At 41.6% G+C, this 25,802-nt stretch overlaps 2 protein-coding genes across 7 annotated transcripts; both read right to left on the bottom strand.

Moving 5' to 3' along the window:
* Window positions 1-6: 6 nt before the first annotated feature.
* On the bottom strand, window positions 7-7,393 carry sncgb (synuclein, gamma b (breast cancer-specific protein 1)). Of its 2 annotated transcripts, XM_031844127.1 has the most exons (6): window positions 7,027-7,393; window positions 3,272-3,313; window positions 2,471-2,598; window positions 1,657-1,674; window positions 708-749; window positions 7-340 (listed from the first exon to the last, which is right to left on the bottom strand). In XM_031844127.1, exons 1-6 carry the CDS (start codon window positions 7,145-7,147, stop codon window positions 332-334), a joined length of 360 nt encoding a protein of 119 aa, XP_031699987.1. In that variant the 5' UTR covers window positions 7,148-7,393; the 3' UTR covers window positions 7-331. The 2 variants fall into 2 exon arrangements, with proteins under 2 accessions (XP_031699987.1, XP_031699988.1); XM_031844128.1 differs by lacking the exon at window positions 1,657-1,674 and having other exon boundaries at window positions 7,027-7,388.
* Window positions 7,394-12,594: 5,201 nt separating this feature from the next.
* On the bottom strand, window positions 12,595-25,154 carry ldb3b (LIM domain binding 3b). 5 transcript variants are annotated; one of them, XM_031844139.1, is made up of 10 exons: window positions 25,065-25,154; window positions 24,564-24,910; window positions 21,301-21,452; window positions 20,936-21,005; window positions 20,248-20,576; window positions 16,415-16,612; window positions 15,763-15,786; window positions 14,263-14,429; window positions 14,041-14,077; window positions 12,595-13,657 (listed from the first exon to the last, which is right to left on the bottom strand). In XM_031844139.1, exons 2-10 carry the CDS (start codon window positions 24,657-24,659, stop codon window positions 13,561-13,563), a joined length of 1,170 nt encoding a protein of 389 aa, XP_031699999.1. In that variant the 5' UTR covers window positions 24,660-24,910; window positions 25,065-25,154; the 3' UTR covers window positions 12,595-13,560. The 5 variants fall into 5 exon arrangements, with proteins under 5 accessions (XP_031699999.1, XP_031700002.1, XP_031700000.1 ...); XM_031844142.1 differs by lacking the exon at window positions 20,248-20,576 and adding an exon at window positions 17,870-17,892; XM_031844140.1 differs by lacking the exon at window positions 15,763-15,786.
* Between the last annotated feature and the right edge of the window lie 648 nt (window positions 25,155-25,802).

Here is a 25,802-nt window from a genome sequence, read left to right as displayed (position 1 = left end):
CTGTAACAACACCAGGGTCCATATCAGGACGGCACTAACACACAGGTGAGGCGAGGGTAAGACGGGCAGTGGAGGAAAAGCTACAGGCTGCAGGAAATCAGAGAGGAGACAGCGTGAGGACAGGTGGCAGAGAGCTGCTGAGGGAGAGGCATCACGGAGATCACAGAGGGGGAGATAGGGGCATAGGTGCGGCATCCGGAAGAGTCTGTTTTAGTTGATTTTGGTTCTGTAAAGTCACAAAAAAATAAGTTGAACATCTGAAGTCTGGTACAGCGAGGCGAGGGGAGCGAGGGGACGCCGAAGAGCACGGAAGGGAAGGTCCTGCAGACGACTAATACCCCTGAAAGAAAGGAAGGAAGGGAGGAGGATGGTGTCAGCGGTTAAAGACGTATTTAGATCCTTTACTTGAATATACGTAGTAATACCACAATGTAATAAAAAATATGCCATTACAAGTTAAAGGGGCACTCCACAGATACCATACATCAAAATCAATTAAGTTATCATGAGCAGTGGTGGAAAGTAACTAAGTACGTTTACAAAAGTCCTGCACTTACAATTAAAAAAAAAAAAAAAAAAAGATTTTCTTGCTAAACTGATTTGCATTGAAAACAGTCTGGAATATTCCCTCTGCACTTGCATGTCACACATAATTTGATTTGACTGGAATGCTGTTATACCAACAGCAGCCTAACTTGTTTTCTTACCTCTCCTCCTTCCCCACCCTGCTCCATTCCTCCATATTCTCCCTGCAAGAGGAAATAAGAAGAGTGAGAAAAAAAGGTGGAGCTGAGAGAATGAAAGAATGAGGTGTAGCAGGGCAGAGGGCTTTTTCGCTTTCGTTTTCCTCCAGCTCTAATATGACAAAGCAGTTACGACTACAAAGGCCATGCTGTAAGGTTGACTCAACTCTTATTACCATGCGTCAGACTTCTCAGGTGGTTCAGTTAGTTGATTAGAGCGATACAGCATATAAGGGTGCCAGGCACCAGGTGCACAGGCCTCGTTCAGCCTGAGCAGTGCATGAAGCTATTTTGGTGCATGCCATGAAAATGTTCGCTGGCTGTGGCTTATCCGACGTGCTGGAGATGTGGCCGAGAGCTTGTAGGCCACTTCACGCTACACAGAGGAGCTACATGGTTAAAAATGGAGTTTTAGTATCGTTGTTGCCTAAACCACATAACTGAATGAGCGTCTGAGAGGTCAGAGGAAAATGTTTGTGAGTCATTCACAACTTCCTTTTCTGAATATTGCAAAGACGTCATGCGTTTTTATGCTTTTATACAATCAAAAGAAGATTTTATCCAAAGACTGCAGGGATTTGTCCATCTTTATTTGGGAAGCATCACAGCAGCTTCCGTTTCTATTTTTCCCTCTTGACGCTCACAAAGTCTGTTGTGGCTTATTATCTAATATACACCGAGCTACCAGTTTATTAGGTACACTTGTGCCATTTAATGTAATCCAATACAACAGTCCTGAAGTAAATCCTACCATAAAACATTCTGCTGGAAAAGATTTATTGCAGGTATATTGGATTAGGTTGTACAGGCGTACATAATGAACTGTCAACTTGGTGCATGTAGCATGCAGAGTATCCCTTCTCTGTCACCCCAGCATGACCTATGACCCCACACTGCTCTGTCCAATAAGCACCTCGTATACAGGCTCCTCCTATCAGGGGAACACAGATGAGACACAACATAAACAACAAAAGGTGAGCGACACAGAACAACACACAAGACAGAAGCTTTGCCACAGTACGATAACAAAAGAAGCAACAGACAAGACACAAAAAGAACTTTTAGACAGACGTGCATGAAAGAGACAAAGATTAGGTGTCCGTCTAACATCTGACAAATAGGTTTGAGAACGAAACATGGAGGGCCAGCATTTAGGAAAAATGTTTCAATAACTTTACAATGTAGCTGTGCAGTTCATTTCAGCTTTAATGGATATAGTATATTTTGACTTGAGATCTGGTTAAAAACAGTAGGCCACATAATAAACTAATACAATGTAAATACAGTGTAATAAAATTACTTCAGCAGCTAGTGCTACGAAGCAATAACCGCCAGATCTAAGCTACAGCTAACCTTAGCTGGCAGTCAGTTAGTTGGCCGCCTCTGCCTTGCATCGCTCTTGGCGATATTATACAAATATTTATGTCAATGAATATTTCAGACTGTCGCCTTGGCCTCTGGAAAATTAATTTCTGAGTAGAAATAAAATGTCTTTGGTACACTGCAGCTCTCTGTGTTTAATGTGGTGACACAGCTCTATCTAGTTAAAGATCTTATTAAAGATCATTCAATATCACTTTTAGGCAACATTTAGTTTCTGGACCTGTAAGTCTGTCTGTTGGAAGAAAAAAACCAATAATAGTTCAGATCCTTTTTTCATATTTTTCTTTATGTTTATGTGAAGAACTGCTGGTGTAAGCTAACCCAACGTTACCACGATAACTGACCTGGTTGACCATCCCGGTCGACGCGGCGACGTTCTCGACCCCCTCCACGGATGCCTGTGACACTTCATTGGCCCCGGCAACCGCTGCATCTCCGACGATGTTGGCCTGATCCACGGTCCTGTTGGACACTAAGATGCAAAGTGGAGGATGGTTAGTGGAACGGAAACACACTCAAATCTAACTAAAAAGGAGTCTCTTTAAGTTTGTCTGTCCTTTGTATTTTTTGACAAGCATTCCAATCACCACAATATTAACCATTACACTGCTAAAAGGCATGCTGACCACAGCTCGCTCTCCGTCAATGTTCGGGTGAGCTTTTGCACCCAAATGATCTATAATTTAGCATTAACATCACATGTCTAGCAGGTGTATCGCTGATGACCCAAGGAATTGACCCAAGTTGTTTGTATGTGCAGTTCTCAAGAAGCAAATATAAGCTACTAGAGGCCACGCGATTGATGGGCCAATCATTTTTATTCGAAAACATTTATGACAAAGCATAGATCCCAAATCTCTGTCAGTATAGTGCGCCGTCCTCTTTGCCCGTAATGGACTCATTACTGCCACCCGAGGGCCAGAAAACACGCACTGACGGTTGGTGAGAACCGCAGTGGGTGTTTTTATTCCCAGCCACAAGGGGCAACAACGAGCCCATTACAAACTCAACAATAACCTTTAACAAGTGACACAAATTACATTTCATGCTGCGTCTGAAGTGTTTTTGAAAAAAGAAAAATGTCCTCACTTTCACAAGATTGCTGAGGTCAGGAATAGGGCTAGCAGGTGCACAGTGTTTCTTACCTGTGTTTACTGATGCCGCCATTCCCTCCTTTGTCTTACTGCCTGTGGATCAAACAGAGATTACGATCAAATTCATGTACACGTGTCCTGCTTTGATAGAAAAATGACATATTATGAAGCTTTTATGAAGCAGTCTTGTTGCATATTTTATGTAGTTTTTTTTTTTTTTACATTTATGTTGATTTATTTTGTGAGTATTTGTTTTTTGCCTTTTATAATCACTGAGGGATGATTGCAATGGGATGCTAAGCCATGAACCTTACACCTAATGTAGTAATTAATCTTGTAGTAATAAGAGAACAAGCTTATTATAATAACTGACTATTTATACTGAACATCATAATTACATCATTAGATAAAAGGGCTTCACCCTTTAGAAGTGGCAATTATTACATCAATGTAAAAATGTGATGTTGCTTTGTTCAAGTTTTCTTTTACTTCAATAAACACATTCTTTGTGTTTAATTGCCACAAAATCATAGAAACAACATATAAAACAACATAGAAGTTGGAGTGCTAACACATATTTATTCCTGCCTTTTAGAGACATTTCTTAGCTGCTGTTGCCCTCCAAGACATCCTTTATTGAGAGTTGAGTTAGCAGTATCCATAGTATCTAAAAATACATTTCAAACACTCAGTGTCCTTTCAGTGTGACTGAAGCATCTCCCTGGTTCCGTCTGCTTGGATTGTTTAATTTTCTGTTATCTTATCTTTTAGAACTCAGTCTTAGGTGTTTAGAAGCTCTATAAATCTTAGGAGACTTGACATTTTGCGTTATATGGAAACATTTCCATTGGGAAATAATCTGTGAACAGCAGCACCTCTCTGCATTTCCCTCTCTGCTCACCAGCTCATTATAGTATGATCCAAAGCGGATTAAATTGTGGTTATATAATCTGCCAGAGTGAGGGATAGACGGAGGGAAATATCTGCTCGAAGAGATGAAAGAGAATAATGAATAATGGGAGGAAGGTTGAAACTAAGGAAGAAAAAATCTGCAGAATATCATGATGTCGTGCACACACAGACCGCTCCCTCGTTTACACAGATGCTGCCATTAAAAGTATCCTGCATCCACCTCTGTCTCTTGCTTCCCTCCATTTCTCTGCACGCTCCCTGTGCTTCATGAGCCACGTGCCTGAGTACTGAGCAGTACTGCAGTACAGTCACACACACACACACACACACACACACACACACACACACACACACACACACACACACTGCAATGACACAGCTTCTTTCTCCCAGACAACAGAGGGAGCCACCTGATTGTCACTGTGAATATCTGTCTGTCCCCATCACACAGAACAGACTGCATCTACAAAATTGTAAATTAAATAATCAAAAAAAGATTAAGGCAGAAGCAGATGCGATTCTCCATGTGATGCACAGGACACTGCTGAAAATATCAGCTGAACAAGAAAGCCATTTTTTTTTTTAAATGGCCCTGAAAGTAAATGGCAATCCCGATCGACAGCTTGTCTCAATAAATGAAGATTGCACGGATTAGAATGTTTTTTCCTATTATGAAATAATGTGCAAATATATGGCATTCGTCGTATTTTTACAGAGGAGGATTTGTGTTTTAGCAGTCGTGATGAGATGAAAGCTCAGACGTGTCCCTGATTTATTGAAAAATCCTAATAATGGTGATAAATTTGTATGTGTTTGCAGCGATGTAAAATATAAAATACATGCACTGAGCAAGTCACACGTGTACACTTTAAATGTCCATAACATAAAAACGTAAAAAACTAAAAAAATCCATTATAAAAATGTAAAAAACTAGGCTGAACTATGTTGAAAAAAATAATTGCAATATGATTTGCAATATTAAAGGGAATGATAATGTAATTTTTATTGGAAAACATTAAAATAATTATGGTGTGGTTTTTGCAGGGATCTGAACATATGATCATCAGAATATGATGTGTAGGCCAGCACGTCTCTGCAGCACGACAACATTTAACTTAAAGTGGTATTTTGACACACATTTGGACTTAAAAAAAAGGTTTGGCCCTTTTGTGAAAGCAGACGTGCAGACCTCGATACTTTCTACACAGTCACTGACGTATGCACTCTGCTGCAGGCCGTTACAATGCTTTATCGGCGCCATCGACCCTCCCCACTTCAGCGATCACATCCCCTCTCCCTCTTCTGTTCCTCCCCCTGTGATCTGCATATCATTTTCCTCCATGTTACTTTTCTCTCCATCTTTCAGTCCACCCCACGCTCTCCTTTACCTGAGCTCGTCACCAACCTGTACCCTCTGGAACGTCCAGGTTTCACTTTCTAGTGACTGTCGTGCCTCCACCTCCATCATCCCTCCATCACTATGTGTCAACCGTCTCTCTCTTTTTGCCAACCCACCATCTGTTCATACTGGAGCCACGAGGCTAGAAGCTCAGAGCTTTTTCTGACATAACACCCCTCCCTTCTCTCTCCCTCTTTTCTCTCTCCGTCTCTCCTCCTGCATCCCTCCATCTTTGTTGGTTGGTTGTTTTTAGAGCTGCGGGGGGAGGAAGGTGGTTAGTCATCAAAGCAGCACACACTGGCAGGCAAATCCTGCTGCTGCAACGCCACAAACGAGCACACACGTCCTTGCATCAAAACGAGTGTGGGGTGAGGTCGGAGGGGGGTGATGGGAGGGTAAATTACTGCAGTGCTCAAGTGATCCTTGCCCTCTCTTCCTCACACCCCCCCCCCACCCCTCTTTCAGCTCAGGACATTGACTCTTTCACTCATACCGTCACATTTTTCTTTTCCCTTTCATTTCCCTCATCATGATTTTTGAAGCTGCTGTGTGACTGAAGGGACAGACTGCAGACGACGACGAAGATTTCCACTCCGCTAACACCTCACCCACCCACCCTCCTACTATCACAACGCCCCTCCCCTCTCTGGCGGCCTAAAAGCCTGGCACTCGAGGTAACCTTGAGATGTGACGCATTTGCTGCTTGAGCTAATATAAAAGAACGGGAAACCACAGCTTGACCATAAAGCATCTGGAGTGTTTTTCAAATTTTAAATCTCTGTCCGTCCTCATACACCTGCATCTTCAAAGGTGAATTTATACATTTATTTTTAAATATCTGTGAATATATCTCAAAAAACGCACGGTAGCCTATCCAATGTAGGTCAACTCTATTCTGGGAATTAAACAAGGCGGATAAACCGAGTCCCTGGGGACATTCATCGCTGCATTGAGTCCATCACCGGACGTCCTTCTGCGAACTACTCCACAAACCATTCAATGTGAATAAAATAGGGCAAGTGACAAAAGCTTGAGGCGGCGCCATCACAAGATCATTCCTCTTTCCTCTCTTCTCCTCTTTTATTCCTTTTCTTTTTACCACAAAACACACAGACCAATCCTCCACCAGCTACTGTCGTGCTACGCAATTACAACTTTTGTCCACCTCATTCTCCATCCAACTCCCCCTCCTCACTCTTTCAGACCCCCACCCTCTGCCCTGCACCAGTCCTGCAGCAGTATCCTGCCAGTGCTCTCTCCATCCCCTCCTTTCTTCCTCCTCCTCCCTCTGTTCTTGTCGCTTCTCACAAGTGCCCCAGACATGGACACCCAAGGGACCCCTACTCAAAAGGTGCAAAAACACATAATGCAACCATACACACACACACACACACACACACACACCAAACAATGAGGGCATCTTCCCCAAACTTACCCACTTTCTTCTTTTTAATACAACCTGGTGTCAGCTCTACAGACAAGATGCGTTACGTACCTACATACATCACCCCTTCCTTGGTCTTGGCTGCTGCCTCTTCCATGCCGGCTTTGGTCTTCTCTGCAGCGGCCACCACTCCCTCCTTGGCCATGGAGAACCCTTTCATGAATACATCCATCTTGGGCGACGAGACGGCTGAGCTCCCCTGCTCCAAATGGGCCTGGCTGGTGATTACAGCGAGCGTGCAGAAGAGATGATAGGAGAGTGCGTGTGTGTCGGTGGGAGTATGCGTGTGTGTTGTGCTGGTGGCTCCTCCTCCCTTTTGGTGCTGCAACAGAGGGCTGAGAGGACCGCACAGCAGGACTACAGTATGCAGACTGGGAGAAAGAGGGAGGGAGGAAACAGCCGGTATGCACAAGATGGAGAGAAGGAGGAGGAGGAGGAGGAGGAGGAGGAGGAGGGACGGCCGGATGCTGCAGCATTTTCAAGTCATGCTGCAAGTCAGCCACACCTCCAACCGTCATCCATCTTTGTCCGGAGGATTCTCACTCATGCTCAGTGCAGCCTCCGGCCTGCGGTTTGCGTATTATGATTGGCAGATTTCCCTGGACACACCTTTTCTACATGATGAGGTTGTGTGCACCGTTACATAACCAGCAGAGCTTCAGCGCTGAACGCAAAGAGGATTTTTCACATCATAGGCCTTGTGAGATTTTGTCATGTGATCTGTAGCCCCCACAATATGATTCTTTCTTCCTTTTCCCTGATACTGAGTCCTCGCTTTAAGTATTATGTATAAAAATATTTTATATGTATTTAATTAAACTGAATTACGAGAGAAAAGGGGAGCACCTGCAGCCATTTCTATTCTTGAGGAGGAGAGAAAATGCTTCGTCATCTCCACCTGAATCAAAGCTGCAAACAGCGATGAACGGGCCCTTGCATCCTCCCACAAGTCGGGGTTTCACACTCTGACACTGTAAAACGTCACTGATGATGCAACTCTGGTGGAACGAGGTCTCCTATCTGGTGGACCAGTGCAGCAATAACAATCTGGAACTGAACATCAACAAAACTAAAGAACTTGTGATGGACTTCTGTAAAAAAACAGGAAGAGCTACCAAGGGTCATCAACCACCAGGTGGAAGAGAGAGTGGATCATTTCAAATTCTCTGGACTACAATCTTCACCATCATTGAGAAGAAAGCTCACCAAGGACCACTCTTTTTTTAGACAGCTTAGGAAATTTGATGTGTAAAAGGTTGCGACGGTAAAGTTCTACAGAGCGGTAATAGAAAGTGTGCTCACTTCTCAATAACTGTGCAATGGCAACTCTACAGCCTACGAGAAAAAAACTCATGGACAGAACTTTAAAAACAGTTGGCTGTGTACGCTCCCCTAGTTCTGAACTATACCATGTCTGCATTCAGCGTAGAGGTTTATGAATTCAAAAGGACTCTATGCAGCCTTCAACCTGCGGGTAAAAGACTACGCAGTATTTAGACGAGAATACCTCGCTTCACCGGTTGTGCAATCAAGCACATGCACTTCCACTTGTCACTGTAAGGGCGTGAGCCATTCGGCTGCACTATTGTATGCTTACTGTGTTGTACTTGTGGCAGTGTGTTTTTGTTCTGTGTGCTATGTGATTATACGTTTTTGTGGTTGAGTGCAACAAAACAAATTCAGAAGGCACTGTGATTGACATGGCAATAAAATACTGAACGTTTTGGATTGGTGTCTGATGAACCATAAAGGTATGAAGCAGTGGCGGCTTGTCAATAGAGGGCGCTAGGGCTCCGCCCCCCCCTTGAGCCACAAAAAGTAATAATAAAAAACTATACAAATTGTCAATATTTGTGTTTTTGAAATATGGAATGCACCCAGTAATATGTGTAAAATATGATATCTGCTCATAATATCTGCTTTTCCTGCACGTCTCCGCCTGTCTGCATGTCTCAGCAGCTCTGGGGCTCTGGAGGAAGTTCCCACAGAAGGCGGGTCTATGAAGCAGTTTAGCCAATTGCTGAATAAAGATATAAATGTGTGACATACAATTTAGCCAATCCGTGTCCTCAAATAGATTTAAACAATGGGCACAATCTGTATTGCCCCAAACTGCGCATGCTCGTCAGAACTAGTCTCGACAGGCGAGAGGAGAAGTTTGGCGGAGAAACTCCAGTGAAAGAGCTGATCCCAGATCAACCTGACAGCAGACTATCGGGAAAGGTAAGCGGTACATGCAAAGCTTCTCTAGTAGCTGGTACACCTGACAGGTTTGACTCGCTGGATGCAGTCATGTTAATCACTTATTTAGCTTCTTAAAACAACGGGGACAGATCCAGCATGGGCAGTTACGGGAGTGAGGGACATGAAGCACCTGTCTGAGAAATGGATATATAGTTATAAATAAATAATTTTATAAATATATATATATATATATATTATTTATTGATAACTCTGTCAAGCTAGCCATATTCAGCAAAGTGAACATCTTTTCTTCTACATAGCTGTCCTCAGTCTCATCTGCTTAACTTGGTCATGGAGGCATCAACATTTAATTGAGATGGTAAATTAACAGTGAAAACTCATCATAGCTTAATTTAACACCATTATTCCTAATTACACTTCATGTTTACTTCTCCTGATCTTTACCTCCTATAACAAGGTTCATAGGGGCATCTCAATAAATAAACATGTTGTGTTATATATATATATATATATATATATATATATATATATATATATATATTACATATGTGGCCTAATTAAAAGCATGAGACCAGACACTAAGATACATTTATATTTTATGTGGGTCTTTTATTTCCCCCGACTGCACTCTGTGTACAGCGTTAATTAGTCAAATGTTAAAAAGGTACAGAACAATTGACAGCAAAATTAAACAATTGCTTTTTACTCAATTTAGGATTACATAATAACAGGACTGACAACTGGAAACACTATATTCGAAAGCTACATAGAAAACAACAGTGTAGTGGCTTCCTCCTGTTAAGCAGAGACAAAGAACCTCTGCATCTGTCCCATGCTGTTCAACTCTCTGAGATATGTAGATAGCATTGATTTCAACAGGAACACAACTCCCATACCAGTACTCCGCCTGTGTGCTCGGACCCACACACATGGAACTCACGGCAGCTTCTGTCTCCCCTCTAAATGAAGCAGATGCATACAACTTAACACCATGTCTCTAAACAGTTAACAACCCCAATTACAAGGTATTTTATTGCCATGTCAATCACAGTGCCTTCTGAATTTGTTTTGTTGCGGTCAACCACAAAAACGTATAATCACATAGCACACAGAACAAAAACACACTGCCACAAGTACAACACAGTAAGCATACAATAGTGCAGCCGAATGGCTCACGCCCTTACAGTGACAAGTGGAAGTGCATGTGCTTGATTGCACAACCGGTGAAGCGAGGTATTCTCGTCTAAATACTGCGTAGTCTTTTACCCGCAGGTTGAAGGCTGCATAGAGTCCTTTTGAATTCATAAACCTCTAGGCTGAATGCAGACATGGTATAGTTCAGAACTAGGGGAGCGTACACAGCCAACTGTTTTTAAAGTTCTGTGCATGAGTTTTTTTTCTCGTAGGCTGTAGAGTTGCCATTGCACAGTTATTGAGAAGTGAGCACACTTTCTATTACCGCTCTGTAGAACTTTACCATCGCAACCTTTTACACATCAAATTTCCTAAGCTGTTATTTATCGACCCTCTTGAATGCATTATTTTTTCTTCCTGCATAGCATCTTAATCATTAACATGCAACTATTTACTAAATCAAATCTCAGTTAAACAAGGGGAAGATAGATAGATAGATATAAACTTTATTCATCCCCCCAAGGGGGAAATTAGTTTGTAGCAGCAGCAATTTACAGAGTAAATACAATCTGCAAGATGCTTTCTTAACAACACAGTTCAATTTAGAAGCTGTGAGAACAATACGAAAAGGTCATTACACATTTGGTCAGTTAATACTTTCTGCCAACACGTTTATATTTTGACACCTTAACATTTCTGGTATTTTTTAGGGAAAACACAAATAGAAGTAATGTTGTACTTGAACCACTAGATCGAGCTGTTGTACAGCTGGATTTATCCAAGCGAGCGTTTCAACTCATCTCTGACTGAATACAGAGAGGAACGTAGTTTAACTCCTTCCAGCCAGTATTGTAGTGAACTTTAAACTGTTCATTGTGTACATTAATGTCCCAAATGTCCAAAAACACTCTCCCTTGTGGAATTAGTTTTGTATGTGAAGAGCTGATGGTGTGTTACGGAACACCACAGATGTGTAATTAAAGATTCGGGGAGGTTGGACACAATCAGCTGCCAGCCTGTCTGAGCCTGTGAATCCATCATCCATCAAGCTGTTGTAACTCGACTGTAGGCTACTTTTTCAAAACAGTCCCAAACTTGACATCATGACTATCATGACTTTAGGAGTTCTGCATGCCAATATCAACTCATAGTCATAGAGCCACCTACTGACAACCATCGCCGTGAGCAGGATTCTATAACTAAAGCGGCCCAAACACTGAACTTATTGAAAGGGTTTGTGGGCACAACCCCAGAAAAAGACTTCTCTGATCTAAATATGTGCAAACTAAGATGTTTGGAGAGCAGAAATTGGATAAAAAAGGTTTCCAAATCACGCTTGTACGTGTTTTCATTAATAGTAAATGTGATTGTTTTTGTTCGTTTTGGAGCCAGCTGCGTAATGTAAAGTAATTTCATGCAGCGTGAAGTTTGTTTAATAATAAAATCAAACTGCACCCAGCCTAATTTATATGATAGATTATTCTACATTGGCTCACCTTTTGGCTTAAATTTATTTCTTTACAAAAAGATTTTCTTTTCCCACATGGAACTTCACACTCTACTTCTTCTCTGAATTCTTCCAGCTTTGAGTCTCTCAGCAGTGATTGTCAGAGCTTCCTGCACAACGGTTTTGAGACGGTTTTGAGACCTGCACTTTGACAGTCTGATATGTTACAAACACTGAAGCACGTTCACACACATTCAGTTTTTTTGTGGATTTTTACAGGGTGACAGTTATGATAGTATTCGGAGGTACACTCAAAACATTCAAGGCTTAAGACCTGGCAAAATGACCTGGCTATGCCATTGGTCGACACAGGAAATACCGTTTAACTCGTGCACGCATGTATATGATGGTCACAGAAATGCATGACCGCATCCACCAGAGTCCTGCCAGTACCCTCAGCGTGCGTGAATATGCAAGGGCCCGATCAATGCTGCTTGCAGCTTTAATTTGTATTACTATTCTTAGAGAGACAGATGGAGCAAACAAAGGCAGGATTGTAGTGGGAGCACTGGGGTTGTAACTGTGTGGCAAACGGTTTAAATGACTCATGGGTCAGGACCGGCTCGGTACCATCCACATGACATGAAATGTACTGATCTATTAGCTAATGTTAGAGTAGATTTGATGTTACTGAGTGAGTCTCTCCTTAAGTTTACAATGTGTTTAGTAGGAGAGCATGAGCATGGGTTGATATGAGTAAAGCAGGTTTGGGTTTTGCATATACTAACATATAAACAAACATGCTTCATTTTTCTTAAATTATGAAAATTGAATTTTGACATAAGACCTTGAGAATATTCTTTATTTGTGAATAGCAACACATTTCCTTCAGAGACTGTCCAATCACTAACGGTCTTCCATTTATGTCATATATTCATTAAACAAAAACAAACTTTGAGATTGCAGTAGCAGTAATATTTAGCTCTCAGTCTTTGTCAAACCTGCTACTATAGTTGTGTCATTGTCCATGTCACCACCAGCTATTGAACAGTCATATTAATCTGTCATTTTGTCATTAGATACTTTCTGAATGATGTTCTGTCCTGCAAAGTCACAACACCCCCTCTGCCATACCAACGGCTCTAGAAATAACAGGAAAGGTCCTTATCAATCATGCCTCCAGTTTTTGATTCCCAAAATAGAGAGTGACACATGTTCACTTCATTTGTGAGTTTACAACAGTTCACTCAGCCGTATGGTTTTAAGAAAACATTTATTCACATTGATATAAGTACATTTTTGAGTGGATTTTTTTTTTTACATACTGTATTTGTGCACGTACGTTAATCTCTACGTGTGCATTTGTCCTTGTGTGCCTTCTCAGAAGCATGCTTAGTGTTAAAATTCATACGTTTGTGAATGCGGTTTATGTACTAAAAGAAACATCAGTTCTGCATTTTCACTTGATTATTTTTTGTACAATTTGCCTTTCATTTAAGAGAGACAGAACCCCAAAAAAAACAGGAAACAAAAATCCCAAATGCGGGATCAGGTCTTAGCAGCGGACAGATACAGTTGACAGGTAATTTCGAGCTTATGAACACATAGCATTCTCACACTAACAGTTACTATCTCACATACTAATGTAGACTACACCACTATCTCACATTCCTGAGGAGTTTCCTCCTCCTCCTGTTCCTTTTTTATCCCTCCATATTTATCCCCTCTTCTTGTTAACTTCTGTGCCTTTGTCCATGTCTTCCTCTGCATGTCCTCCTCCTCCTCTATCTTTCTCCTCTTTATACCTGGACGTTGAGGATCTGTGAAGACAGTCCTTGGTGCCAGTTCTTCAGCTTGGCAAAGCGGGGCCCTTTCATCTCCGACTCAAACTTATCTCTATTGGTGTGGAAGACAGGTAATATTTACACTTTTAAGCATTTTAAATGAGTATTTAGTTAGATGAGAAGATTGGCACCACGCTTGTGTTTGTACAGTAAGCTACTGCGAGCACTGGTGAGCTTAGCTTAGTTTAAAGACTAATAACACACTGAAACAGCTGGCATAGCTCTGTCCAAAAGGTAACAAAATCTGTGTGTAGATATAAATGGCTCATTCTATGGTCACCAAAACACAACGATTCTGTCGATTATATTATCAGGTGATTATACACTGAAGAAAAATTAGTTATTAATATTATATTATATTTTTCGCCAACTGACAAACCTTAATTCTACACCTTCTACACAAGTTGCCTAGGCTGCCTAGCGTGTTGTTCTTACCTCGACTTCTGCAGGGCTTCCTCATCTGGGTCTTGCACTGCATGAGTGGGAATAAACAACAGAAATTTGGTAAGGACAAAGAAAAATCTGAGACGATAATCTCTAATCAGATGTTAACTGTGTCTGAACAAGAAGTGAGGATTAGCAGAGATGCGTATCGAGAAGATGAAGAGAGAAGGTGTGAAAGAACAAAAGGAGGAGAGGAGGGGTCCGTGTACTGACGGTATTCAGTGCCGGTGATGTGGGCCAGCATCCTGAAGCTCTTGGACTGCAGGGTGGCAGCACGACGAGCCCATTCAGCCATTGTCTGGTTCTCTCCTGGCCTGATCACTGCCTGGTAAACCGGAGACGCACAGTCCACCACAGAGTCCTTGATCGGCAGAGCTCCGCTGCAGGGCAGAGAGTGGCCGACTGTTAGAGCTCTGAGTGGTGTGTACTGTATTTAAAGCCCCCAAATGTAACAGATGATCGTAATGTAATAAATGCCCAAGATGTATTATCATCTACAACTGAAGAGCTGTATTAATTATTGTATTTTTGATGTTAAATTTGATTAAACATTTAGAGCCAAGTAACAGCTTTAAAGTTGATACTGTACTGTTTCAGTCAAACTTACAATTTCTTCTAGCTCTAATGTGGAGTGGATTCAAAAAAATGTAGCTATCTCCCATAGTTCACAGGTAAATTATGAGTTATAATTATAATATTTATTATAATGATTATTTATTCACTTACATTTCAGCAGGACTCCACATAAACTAGCTGTCAAAAGTGTTCCCCGGTTTCTAAATTGCAATGCAGAATTGATTTTTAAAATGAATAAAGTTTGAAGTGCAAGTGACTTTATATAAAACTACAGCACATTCAAGAGTAAAATAAAGTATAGTCGAAATCAATTATTAAAAAAAATGTTTAAATTCTCCAGGCTTCAATGTCATGAGCGCTGTAGAGTTAACGTCACATGACAACACTGCACTACACAGCATTAAAAGTAAAACAAAAAAGCTATTTTGTTCGTTATGATGTTCGAAGCTTCATTGAATCAGAATTGTATTTATGGGCTGTTATTTCATTAAGATCAATAGTTGCATTGTTGTTGCTTTGCACACAGTCACAGTTTGTTCATTGTTCACAAACATACGACTACTGTTCTGTATTTGTGTTGACCTATAGCTTCATGTTGACTGGACAGTGTTTTTTGATTTCAGCATTCTTTAATGAGTGTTAGACAAGTGAGTCAACACTGATTGAGCAGTAGTCGTTTAAAAACCTGTGTTTGGATACTCAGAACATTCCCATGCCATTAAATCCAGTCAGGTTCCCGAGGCTGTGATGAAATTGTTTTTTTTTTTTATAGAGGACGACTTCAAAAAAAAAACAACTCACACTCTCACACCAAAGTACCTCTAAGTACTTTCAGATACAGTACGCATAAAAATGATCGCTTTGTTAGTTAGTTTGACCTTTATACAGTATGGTTGACACATTTAAAAAAAAAAAAACACACATAAAAACACATTAAGATGGACAAAATAGATGCTGTACATTTTTCAGGAATATTATTTATTATAGTATTAATTATAACCATATTAATATTATAATAGTTGAGGGATATTAGTTTATGACACACATGGAGCAATGCACAAGCTGTTGTAAAATCATGAGACAAAGGAGACGCGTTTGAGGAGAGGTAGGATAGAAAAGGTGCGCTGCTGTACTTACCCCAATGGGGAGCCCGCCTCCTCACTGAGGTCACAACCAGGAGGGAAGGATGGGGAGGGATAGGTGGAGGACAGCACAGGTGTGGTTGTTTTTTTTTTTTTTTTTTGGGGGGGGGGGGGGGGGGGGGGGGGTTGTGGATGGAATGAGCAGAGGAAAGTGGGTGAAAAGCACGGAGGAGTATGGGGCACGGACACAGACACCATTGAAAAGCCCGGGCATTCAGTAAAGTAGACATCCAAGTTGTAGCAGCGTGGGCTGAAAGTAGGCTTATATGTTCAAAAGCTGCTTTGCCTTTTGGCTTTTCAGAAAAAGTGTCTTAAAGAGTTGAGAGAGGGACCATTATTTCTGTCATTTTTGACAAAAATACAGATGAGCCTACGCAGATGTTGCTTTGGGGAAGACGGTCTGAATTTGGCAGAAAACTTAGAGGCGTCAAAACGGTGACAAGAACAACCTAGAACTTTCTGCATGGCTGCATTCCACTAGTAGTAGCCTAAGTAAGAATGTGTGTTTTTTTGTCATTTGGGTGAACTGATCCTGTAATTTATCCATCCGCGGGTTGGTTTGATCATTGTGATGTGATGTACAGTGGGTGAGTGGAGAGAGCGCATAAAAGACTGGAGAGGGGATTAGTTCGGTTGTGTGACCTCACCTGTCGTGTCCTTTGGCCTGCGACTGCCCTGCAATGGCGTCCATGATGGCGTCCTGTGAGTACATGCTGATCGGTGTGTTGTACTGAGCGTGAACAATGGTGGCCTTTCCCCCCGGACCCCTCACCTCAATGGGTTTGTGAGTGGACAGGGCCGAGTCTTTCAGAGCAATGGGGTTGAAGCTGGGAGTGTACTCCGTGCTGTTGGTGTCAGGGTGGGGTTAGATGGGGTCAGGGAAGAGTTTGAGGTGCAGAGGAGAAGACGAGAGGTTAACAGACCGGGGGGGGGGGGGGGGAAGAGGGAAGTCAGGGGGAAAGAAATGACAGAGAAAGCGCCAAAGTGAGGGGAGGGAACTGGGTCAATGTGTAGTAATGCAAGATCATACAATTACATACAAATTCTCACACAGTGGCTTTGAGTGTCATTCCAAAGTTGCAGTTTGATTGAGATCCCTTTAGATGCACATCTTGTATTATCAGAACAAAATAGTTAATTACCAATAATAGTATACTATACATATTACTACATCATGGCATAAATTACTATGCCGTGTTGAATTGGGACAGAGGCTCCATCCATCACGACTTGCAGCTTAACGACTACTTTATGTACTAATGACTACTAGAAGTAAACAAAGCTGACACACCAGTCCAAAGAAAACCCAACATGCTCATGTATCACAAGCAAATTGATTAATATCTGCATATTCATAATGACACACAGCGAAGTATACACACACCGCGGATGATATTTTACCAATACACACTACAGCCACACATGGATGTATCACGGACACACAAAACGCCAACGCACATGCATTTACCAGAACAAATATGCCGTAAATATATTTATGTAGACACATTAATATGAAGGCTTAAGGACCAGCAGAGGTGGAAAACAGTATATATCATAGTGGAGTATGGGTTCAACATTAGAATGATTACTTCAGAAAGAAAACTACAAAAAACTCTAGCATCAAAAAGAAAAGTTTTAATTTATTTTGTGTTTTAAACTGTGTTTATGTGAAATAACTCTGTATCTGGTCAGGTCAAAATTCATTTATGTTTTTGCAGAATTCTTTGTCTATGAACTAACTAGTTTAACATTTGTTAAATAAATGCAGTGAATTGTTAAGTATGAAGGAAGACGTAGACGGAAAAGTAGAAAGTCTCACAATAAACTCAAGTAAAGTAGTAGTACCATAAAACAGTACTGGAGTACAGTACTTGAGTAGATGCACTTATTTACTTTCTTTCTAGGGACCAGATGCTGTTAATTACATGTTACATTAAGAATCAACTGATCAGCGCAAAATGCCTATGATGAAGTCTAGAGCATTAGTTCAACTTCACACACACTGAAGCAATTTGAACAGAACTTCACACCAAATCTACAACTCTCACTACCTCTCTACTGACGTATACTTCATGCACATTAAATACTGTGATGGTACTGACTTTGCAGCTGTGTTTAAGATAACCTGAAACACACCAGAGAGGCACGGACAGACAGACAGAGAGAGAAGGAAAGAACGTGATGAATCACCACAGGGTATTTTGGTGATGAACAATGGTGTGTGTTTGTAGGAAACTATCCAACTACAGCACTATGCTGTAATCCCATGTGCAGGTCAGAATGGCAGCCGCTGTATTATCACCGGGATATTTTCCAGCTTCGTCTGCATCATCAGGAGTGACTGACAAGAGCAGAAGCGTCTCAATCACATGACACAAAGACACATTTAGCACAGAACAGCCACACATATACACAACTACACAAACACGACACATACCACCTCTATGTCAGGACTGCAGCCGTTACATATAGACAAATCCCAGTAGACAAGCCACCATTACTGCGGTGGCACCTCTGTTCTAATTCTTCTTAAACTAGCAGGAGTCGAATGCCGACTGTGATTAACCCCAAACATCTCTGCTTTTAAGTGTAAATGTTTCCACTCTCTCGCTGGAGAGTGCGATACACATAATTCAGCCGCCGGATTCATCCATACAGTACATGGATGTGTTCAGGGTACAGTAGGTAAAGTGGGAAGTGCTCGGCAGCACCTGTCACGTGGGGCGAGCTATCTCAGGTTTGGCCCGGGGGGCATCCAGGAGATTCAGGATGATGGTGTGTAACCGGAGCGGAACATTCCCTGACTAACAGCTGCTCTCTCGTGTGTGTGTATGTGTGTGTGTGTGTGTGTGTGTGTGTGTGTGCATGTGGGATCAGGAGACTCTATGTGCTCGATGAGGTGGGGTCGCTGGCATGATACTGCCGTCATCGTCCCTGCAGTCTGCCTGGAGCACCTTGCCTGACATTTGACTTACCGTTGGCCTTTACTGTAAAGCAGCTCAGCTCCAGAAGGGAAACACATTAGTGGAGACTGATATCTGGATGTGATATGTCAGAGGCCAAGCAGATTGTGTCCTCAATTAACATTTACAAGTATTTCATGACTGCAGAGGCCTCACCCAAACTCATGCCATCCCACTGAGGAGAGTTCCATCAATGGTGGCCCCAATTTAACTCCGACCACAGACAAGTATTGTCTGTGTAACAAAAGCCTGATATATCTTATTCCTTCACTATCGTACCGGTTGACATGTTCCTTCATTACGATGAATAGGGGCACTGTAGTTTATTTTAAATCAACCTCTGTAAATACTCAGTAGAGCACCAAATGTGAATTAATTTGCAACTGAAAATAATCCCCACTAATACACTATTTACTCCTGTTTGAGTAAAGTGCCCAGATTCTCTTTTTAGGAAATTACTGAGCCTTTTTTTTTTTACTAAATTAAAGATGAATTTGACTGAAAACATTATTATTAATAAATAAAAGAAATCACGATAAAGACAGTATTGTGATATCTATAGGAAATCCTAAATAATAATAATAATAATAATAATAATAATAATAAGGTGTTCTCTCTTGAAAGCTGTCTCCAAATTTGTTATTATTTTAGTCCAAAATATGTTATTGCCCACAGTAGCCAAATATACCAAAATCTGTACATCTCTACAGATACATTTTTCTGCAACAATTCTAATAGTAAATTAATTAATTGCTAATTGTTTAAATAATCTTTTCAGCAAAAATAGCAGAAATTCTCTGTCTCCAGCTTTTTAATTGCAAAATATGTTTCTATAATAGTGAATTTGATCTCCATAGGTTTAGTAGAGTTGGTTTAATAAAACCAAATATGTGAAGATGTCACAGTGGGCCCTGGAACCTAACAAATAATTATTAGTTGCAGCCCTACAATGTTTAAATAAATAAGAAAATGAAAGACAAAGGCCTCGAGCAACAAATTGTCACTTTCCTGTAATCTTGCCAGCAAACAAAAACAAAAAAAGTATCACAAGCAAGTCTCCGGTTTTCCAGGCATAACAGGGTTTAAAACTCAGCATCCGAGGACAAACGGAGACAGGTTTACTTGAAGATAAAAAGCCTCAGAAAGGGAAATCAGGGAGCTGAAACAGCAAAAAGACTTCTTTAAAAAGATTTTTGCAACATCATCTCCCTGGTTTCATTCCTGTAGTCGGATCTGCTGCTACTCTGTTACCTGGAGGCCGGCCAGGTATGTTTGTGTGTACACTCCCGAAATAGTGCAATGTGTGAAAGGAATGACTGCTGGAATAGCGTTGGAAAGTTCTGAGTATCTTTTCTCATTAAGGTCGTGTTAATGTGAAGTTCAACGGGGATGTGATGTGCATTTTCTTCATTCGTCCGGAGTGAAAAGCAGCACTTTTGTTAAGTTTTGTTACATCAGCTGAGGAGTTTAGTCTTCTTCTCTTAGTATTGAGATTATTCATCTCTGTGGTAACCTACCCCAGTGATGAAACTCCCCGGGAAGCTGCCGACCCCTGTCCTAACTTGCCCTGCATCTGCATCATTTCTCTGAGAGTGTCGGGGGAGTAAAGGCCCACTGGGGAATTGTACTGCATCCACTGGCCTGGTGAAGATACTGCAGATGGTGTGGAGGAGGCAGGAGCTTTGATCGGGGTCGAGAGGAGCTCCGGATCTTTTTTAGGAACTTGGAAGAGATTCCTTTCAGAGGGCTTTTTTTCCTGGAAAATGTCATAGGACACTGCCTGCACCATTTCAACTTCCTCTCCAAAATGTTTAGGCCCGACCTCCTCTTTCACTTTTTCTAACTCCTTAAAAAGATGAGAAGAGGTCAAGATAGATAGCTAGACAAGAAGGCCTTAAAGTGAAACGAGAGTAAAGGTATCAGCTTGTTCCGACTTCCTTTTCCTTTCATTTGGATGCTGTCATTTTGGATTGCTGACCTCCCTGCAGTTGCACTGTGAATATTTGACTCTAGAGGGCAGCAGGACGCTGCCTCGTGTCACCATTGAAGAAGAGTGAAGATGATATTCTCACAAACAGGACAAGAATGCAAAACACGTATGACAGACATACAAAAAAAAACATAAGCGAGTATGCAGACATACAGCTGGTATTTGTTTGTGTTGATTTGTCTATGTGGTCATTGTTGTTGTGGGTGTGTTTGTACCTTCTGGTGGGCGATGACTGGCATGGGTGATTCCATTCTTGGAGTGGAAAATGCTGCAGCACGTCTTGATCTAAAGATTAAACGACAAAATGCCTCTTTAAAATATAACGTTACATCATATTTTACCACTTTGGAAAAGAAAGAAATACAGAGCAGCCAGTAACAACTCATGAGAACCAGGTTATACCTTTGTTGGTAAAATGTATTGTTTTTAAGACATTTATAACATTGACTTTCACTCACTGATTAGTCTTTTTTCTTTTCTTTCAGCCAGGTAACATCCACTACCTTATAATTTGCTTCTTCATCATGTACTTAAGTTTGACAGAGATGGCTGTTTTGGTGTAAGTGTGCTGGTTGTTTACTTTTGCATGGTGAGTGACAGCTTGGTCGCGCCAGACTTGATCTTGTTTTGGGCCTCCATGTGAGTCATCCCGTCGGTGCTCACCCCATCGATGGCTGAGATGATGTCGCCCTGGGACAGGCTGCCGCCCACTGCCTTGCTGCCCGGAGTTATCTATGGAGGGGCCAAAAGAGCAGGACACACTCAGACCGCTGACAGGGATTCCTCAGGAAACAAACAAGCAACTGGAAGAGGTATGCAGTCACACAAACACATGCACATGTTACAAACTGGAGGGACATGTATGAATGTTGGATTCATTTGTTGGGTGAATGTAAAATAAGAAAGGTAAATTAAAATCATTTGTTTCATTTTCTCTTTAACAACAGATTTCTAGTAACAAAGCCATGAATTGTGCAGTACGGGGATATAAGGTAAAGGAACTATTTATACAGTCTGAGTATCTGAGTAGCAAATCTTTATTTTTCATTTTTTCAATTGACTGTCAGGTGAATCGTCGTGCTCCTGGCTCTGCTACAAAGCCAGACTTTAGAGCTTAAACTACACAGAGAGGAGGTTTAAGTGAGCCCAGAGCCCTGCAGCATACAGTATTGGGTATAGGCTTACAGTCAACTCGTTAAAGAGTTAAAAATAAGCAACGCTGTTGATGCCTCCGGCTTCACTGTGATTAACCTGACTGAGCCCCCCCTCGTCCCCCAAACACAGACACACACACACAAACACACACACCTGCTACTGACATTCATACAAGACTTCCTTGAATCTATCTTTTTTCTATTTACACTAAGTCCTCCTCTCCATAATCCACATTTAGCCTATTTTCACCACTTCACATCACATAATGTCCTCGACGACTGTCATGCTCGCCCTTGTTTCTCCTGTCAACCTTTCTCCTTTTGTATCTGGTTTTTGCACATCTTTTTCTTCCTTTGAATTACAGTCATTATGCCTGTGTGCATAGTAAAGTGTGTGTGTGTGTGTGCGCGCGTGTGTGTGTGTGTGTGTGTTTGTTTGGAAAGCAGATACAATAGCTGGTTGTAGGCGGAGAAGCAAGGTAAAAAATTATCTCTGCCTGGCGGCCTCAGTGTGATCAAACACACACATAGACACATAACGCTGCCTGACCTGTCTGCCATGAATGCTTTCCTGTGTGTCAGAACCTTCGAATACAACAGAGAACAACAGGAAGTGGATTTGAGGTCTGATTCCTCGAAAATTGGATTGTAATAACAGAGCGATACTGTCTTGGATTTTGATCCTTGGAATGTTTTATACAAAAAAAATGTGTTGTATCACTCAATAAAACCATAAACCACATCATACATACGCTTCATCCATCCATCGATGGTGTCCAGAGAGATGTTTTCATTCTCAATGCAGCATGTAAATAGACTTAAGTGTAAAGTCATGGATGACAAGTTTTTTTAATCATCAGCACCACTAAAAGTCATGTGAAATAATTGGACAGTATAAAAACAGTTTGCTTATTTAATGGACAGTGCTTCAGCTTGGCTAACAAGACTTCAGGAACCCACTGTCTTCATTCCTCTTTCCCTTCTTAGTTCTTGGCAAACGTATACCGAAATCCAAACCGCGGCGGTATTACGTCAAACTGTAATGGCACCCCAAGTTGTCATGTCAAGCTGCAGTGTTTTATGTTCACCTGTCAGAGCCAAACACGACCACAGGATGAACTATAATCCAATGAAACAATGTCATGATGGATGCATCAAATCTCCCCCGGGTTGCCTAAGACTAAGGGATCAGAAGATGTCCGGAGCTGTCAATCAATAAAACACAGGCTGATCACCAGCTGAGCATCAATCAGGGCCGAAGAAGGAGAGTTTAAGTCCACACTGTCTTACTCGGGTAAGCGTCACCTCCTCCACCTTCCCTCGTCTCTCAAATCCTCCATCCATCTATTCTGTCACATTGTCCTCTCAGGAGCAGCTCCAAAAAGGCAAAACCAAACTATAAGCGAGAATTAAAGCTTACTAAAGGTAACACAAGCTTCTGTCCTGTTCCATTCCCATCCACCTCTCCTCCAGTGCTATTTAAAGGAAACGCTGTAAATACACCAGCAGTCCTGCCAGAGAGAGAGAGAGACACGCTGTCTCTCTGCTGCGGAGGTTAAAACTATTTAATTTGTAGAGTGACACTTAATGTCCCTCACTCTTTCTTCAATTCTAATAAGTATAGGCTAACAATCATTATCTTTAAAGATAATTGAGAAAGTTCTTATCTACATAAGAAAATGAAGTATTTATCTTCTTGTTGTAACAGAATTTCTTAAATAAATCATGATGTGTGTTTGTTGTAGAAACAAGTCTAACTTTGCTTTGTTGTAGTCAATTATTATCTTTGTTGGAAAATGTAATTTTGGAATGAAATTTGTGTGGGATTTGAGAGTTTAAGTCAATTCATCTAAACTCACTCATTCTCATGTGATGATTTGACTGGGCTGATGTAAAGCGTTACACGTAAGTCGCAGTTACTCAAGCTGATTATGAGCTGAAACTTGAGGGTGGACTACATAACGAAAGTAAAACCTATAGATGTTTTTTTGTTTTCCAGAGCAACGCTTAAGAAAACTCTCAGCAGTAAAAGTTAGCTAATGCTGCAGCACCTCTACTCCAGTAAAACTATTCCAGTCTTTCCACTGCTGCTCTATTCTTGAAATCTCTTTGGACATCACGTCTGACCCTCCCTGTCATCATCAAGTACAGCAACATTACATAACCGCCGCTCAGCCGCAGCTTGCACACAAATCACACCTTTCAACATGTCGGACGTTATTGTCAAACCAGGTGAAACGGATAAAATGTAAAAAAAGACGTAACCTAAAAATCCCTTTTCAACATAATTTGGCTTTTGCAGAGGCACCTACGCATATTTTCACCTGCGAATCACCAAAATGATGCTTACGCAGATATTCAAGCAGGAAAGTGTGATAAAAGTGAAGCTTTTTGAAGTTAAAGGGTTCTGTGTTTACATCATTGTTTGTGTTGGTTTTCATTTCGTTCGAGTGGATCAATTTGGCAAAGTCAGTCAATCAGCATTCATTGTTGAAGAGCTTAAGTTTCTCTTTGAAATAATTTATGAAATATTTTGTCATCATAATGTATGCCAGCGCATTGTTTTCATCAGTTTGCTGGCGTTTGTGAGATACCTTGTCAGCGTCACATTATTTTGTGACCTCGACGAGGTAAGTTGTGACTTTATAATGTAAGTTGTTTCTGTCTGTAAGGGCGACTCTGTCCTTACCCTGGAGATGGTGAGTGGCATGTTGAAGTCCTTTCCTCCCTGTAGTCTGAAGCCCCATGGAGCGGGGCCATTCAGAGTCACTGTGTATGTAGTCATCTTTGGTTAAACGTTAAACACTCCTCCTGCTAATAACTCCTGCTGGCTGTGTGGTTTCTGCTCCTGCTGTGCTGTGCTCGTGTTCTCCGTCTTTCCCTGCTATCCTTTTGTCCCGGTCGGCCTCAGTCGTCACTTCTCCTCAGTCAGTCCTGGATTCACTATACCGTCTCTCCTCGTCTGCTCCCAGCTCTCAGGACAAACAGCCTGGGGTGGTGCTGCTACTGGTGGGTGGGTCAGGTGCTGTGGAACCTCTGTGACACAAACACACAGACATGCATTCATGCACAGAAATACACATATGTGTAGATAAACACGCACATAAAGAGTGCAGAGCCAAGCTGGGCCACTGGAGAACAACAGTTAACTGAATTGAGCCATGGAAAAAAAACCTCCTCAATCTCTTACCCTGTAAACTAAAACCTCCTGAAACAAACCTCAAATATTAGAATATGCAAGCTCTAATAAGTACACTTTAAACTCATTAAGAGAGAAGAGTTTCTTGCCTGCAGAGCTGCTGAGGGCGAGGGACCGACAGCCTAAGAATAGCAGAGATGAGCATAGACACAGGAGCCCTGGCCCTTATAAGGCCTGTAACACGAAGCCCCAGAATGCTTCACTGCCGATTCACATCGCCAATATAGACCCCTCTTACTGCAACACATTCTCTCTCTCTCCTTCTCCCTCTCTTAGTGCTATCACTTCATGCTGCCAGCACCCTATTATCCGTAATCAGTCTCTGTGCACTGTAGCCATTCTCTTTTCTAGTTTCACTGTCTCCCAATCTGCTCGCGTAATGGAAAGAACAAACCGCCCAGCAGCGTTTCCCTAGAAACACGTCCACCAAGCTGATTTGAGTCGGATGTTTGTGTGAGTGAGATACGGAGCAATTGAATTAGCAGCCAACCACAGCTGAACACAAGCAGAGTCCGGCATTTGGAGCGACCATCCACAGAATTATCTTGATTAAACTCAAATGTCTATGATGACACAATCCAAACTATTAAACTTCGTCCTGAGAGGAGCCCTCAGGAGCTCATAAGTCACTTAATGGTTGAACTCTCAATAAACAATGAAGACAGGACAAACCGTTAAGGCTGTCCATATAATGTTTTATGTTTTTACTTTTCTGGTTACGGGCATTCA

Source organism: Anarrhichthys ocellatus, unplaced genomic scaffold (assembly GCF_004355925.1).
Source record: "Anarrhichthys ocellatus isolate YVR2014 unplaced genomic scaffold, GSC_Weel_1.0 scaffold4, whole genome shotgun sequence".
NCBI lineage: Eukaryota > Metazoa > Chordata > Actinopteri > Perciformes > Anarhichadidae > Anarrhichthys > Anarrhichthys ocellatus.
Note: the sequence above shows the minus strand (reverse complement) of the source record. Positions and strands in the feature narration are given on the sequence as shown.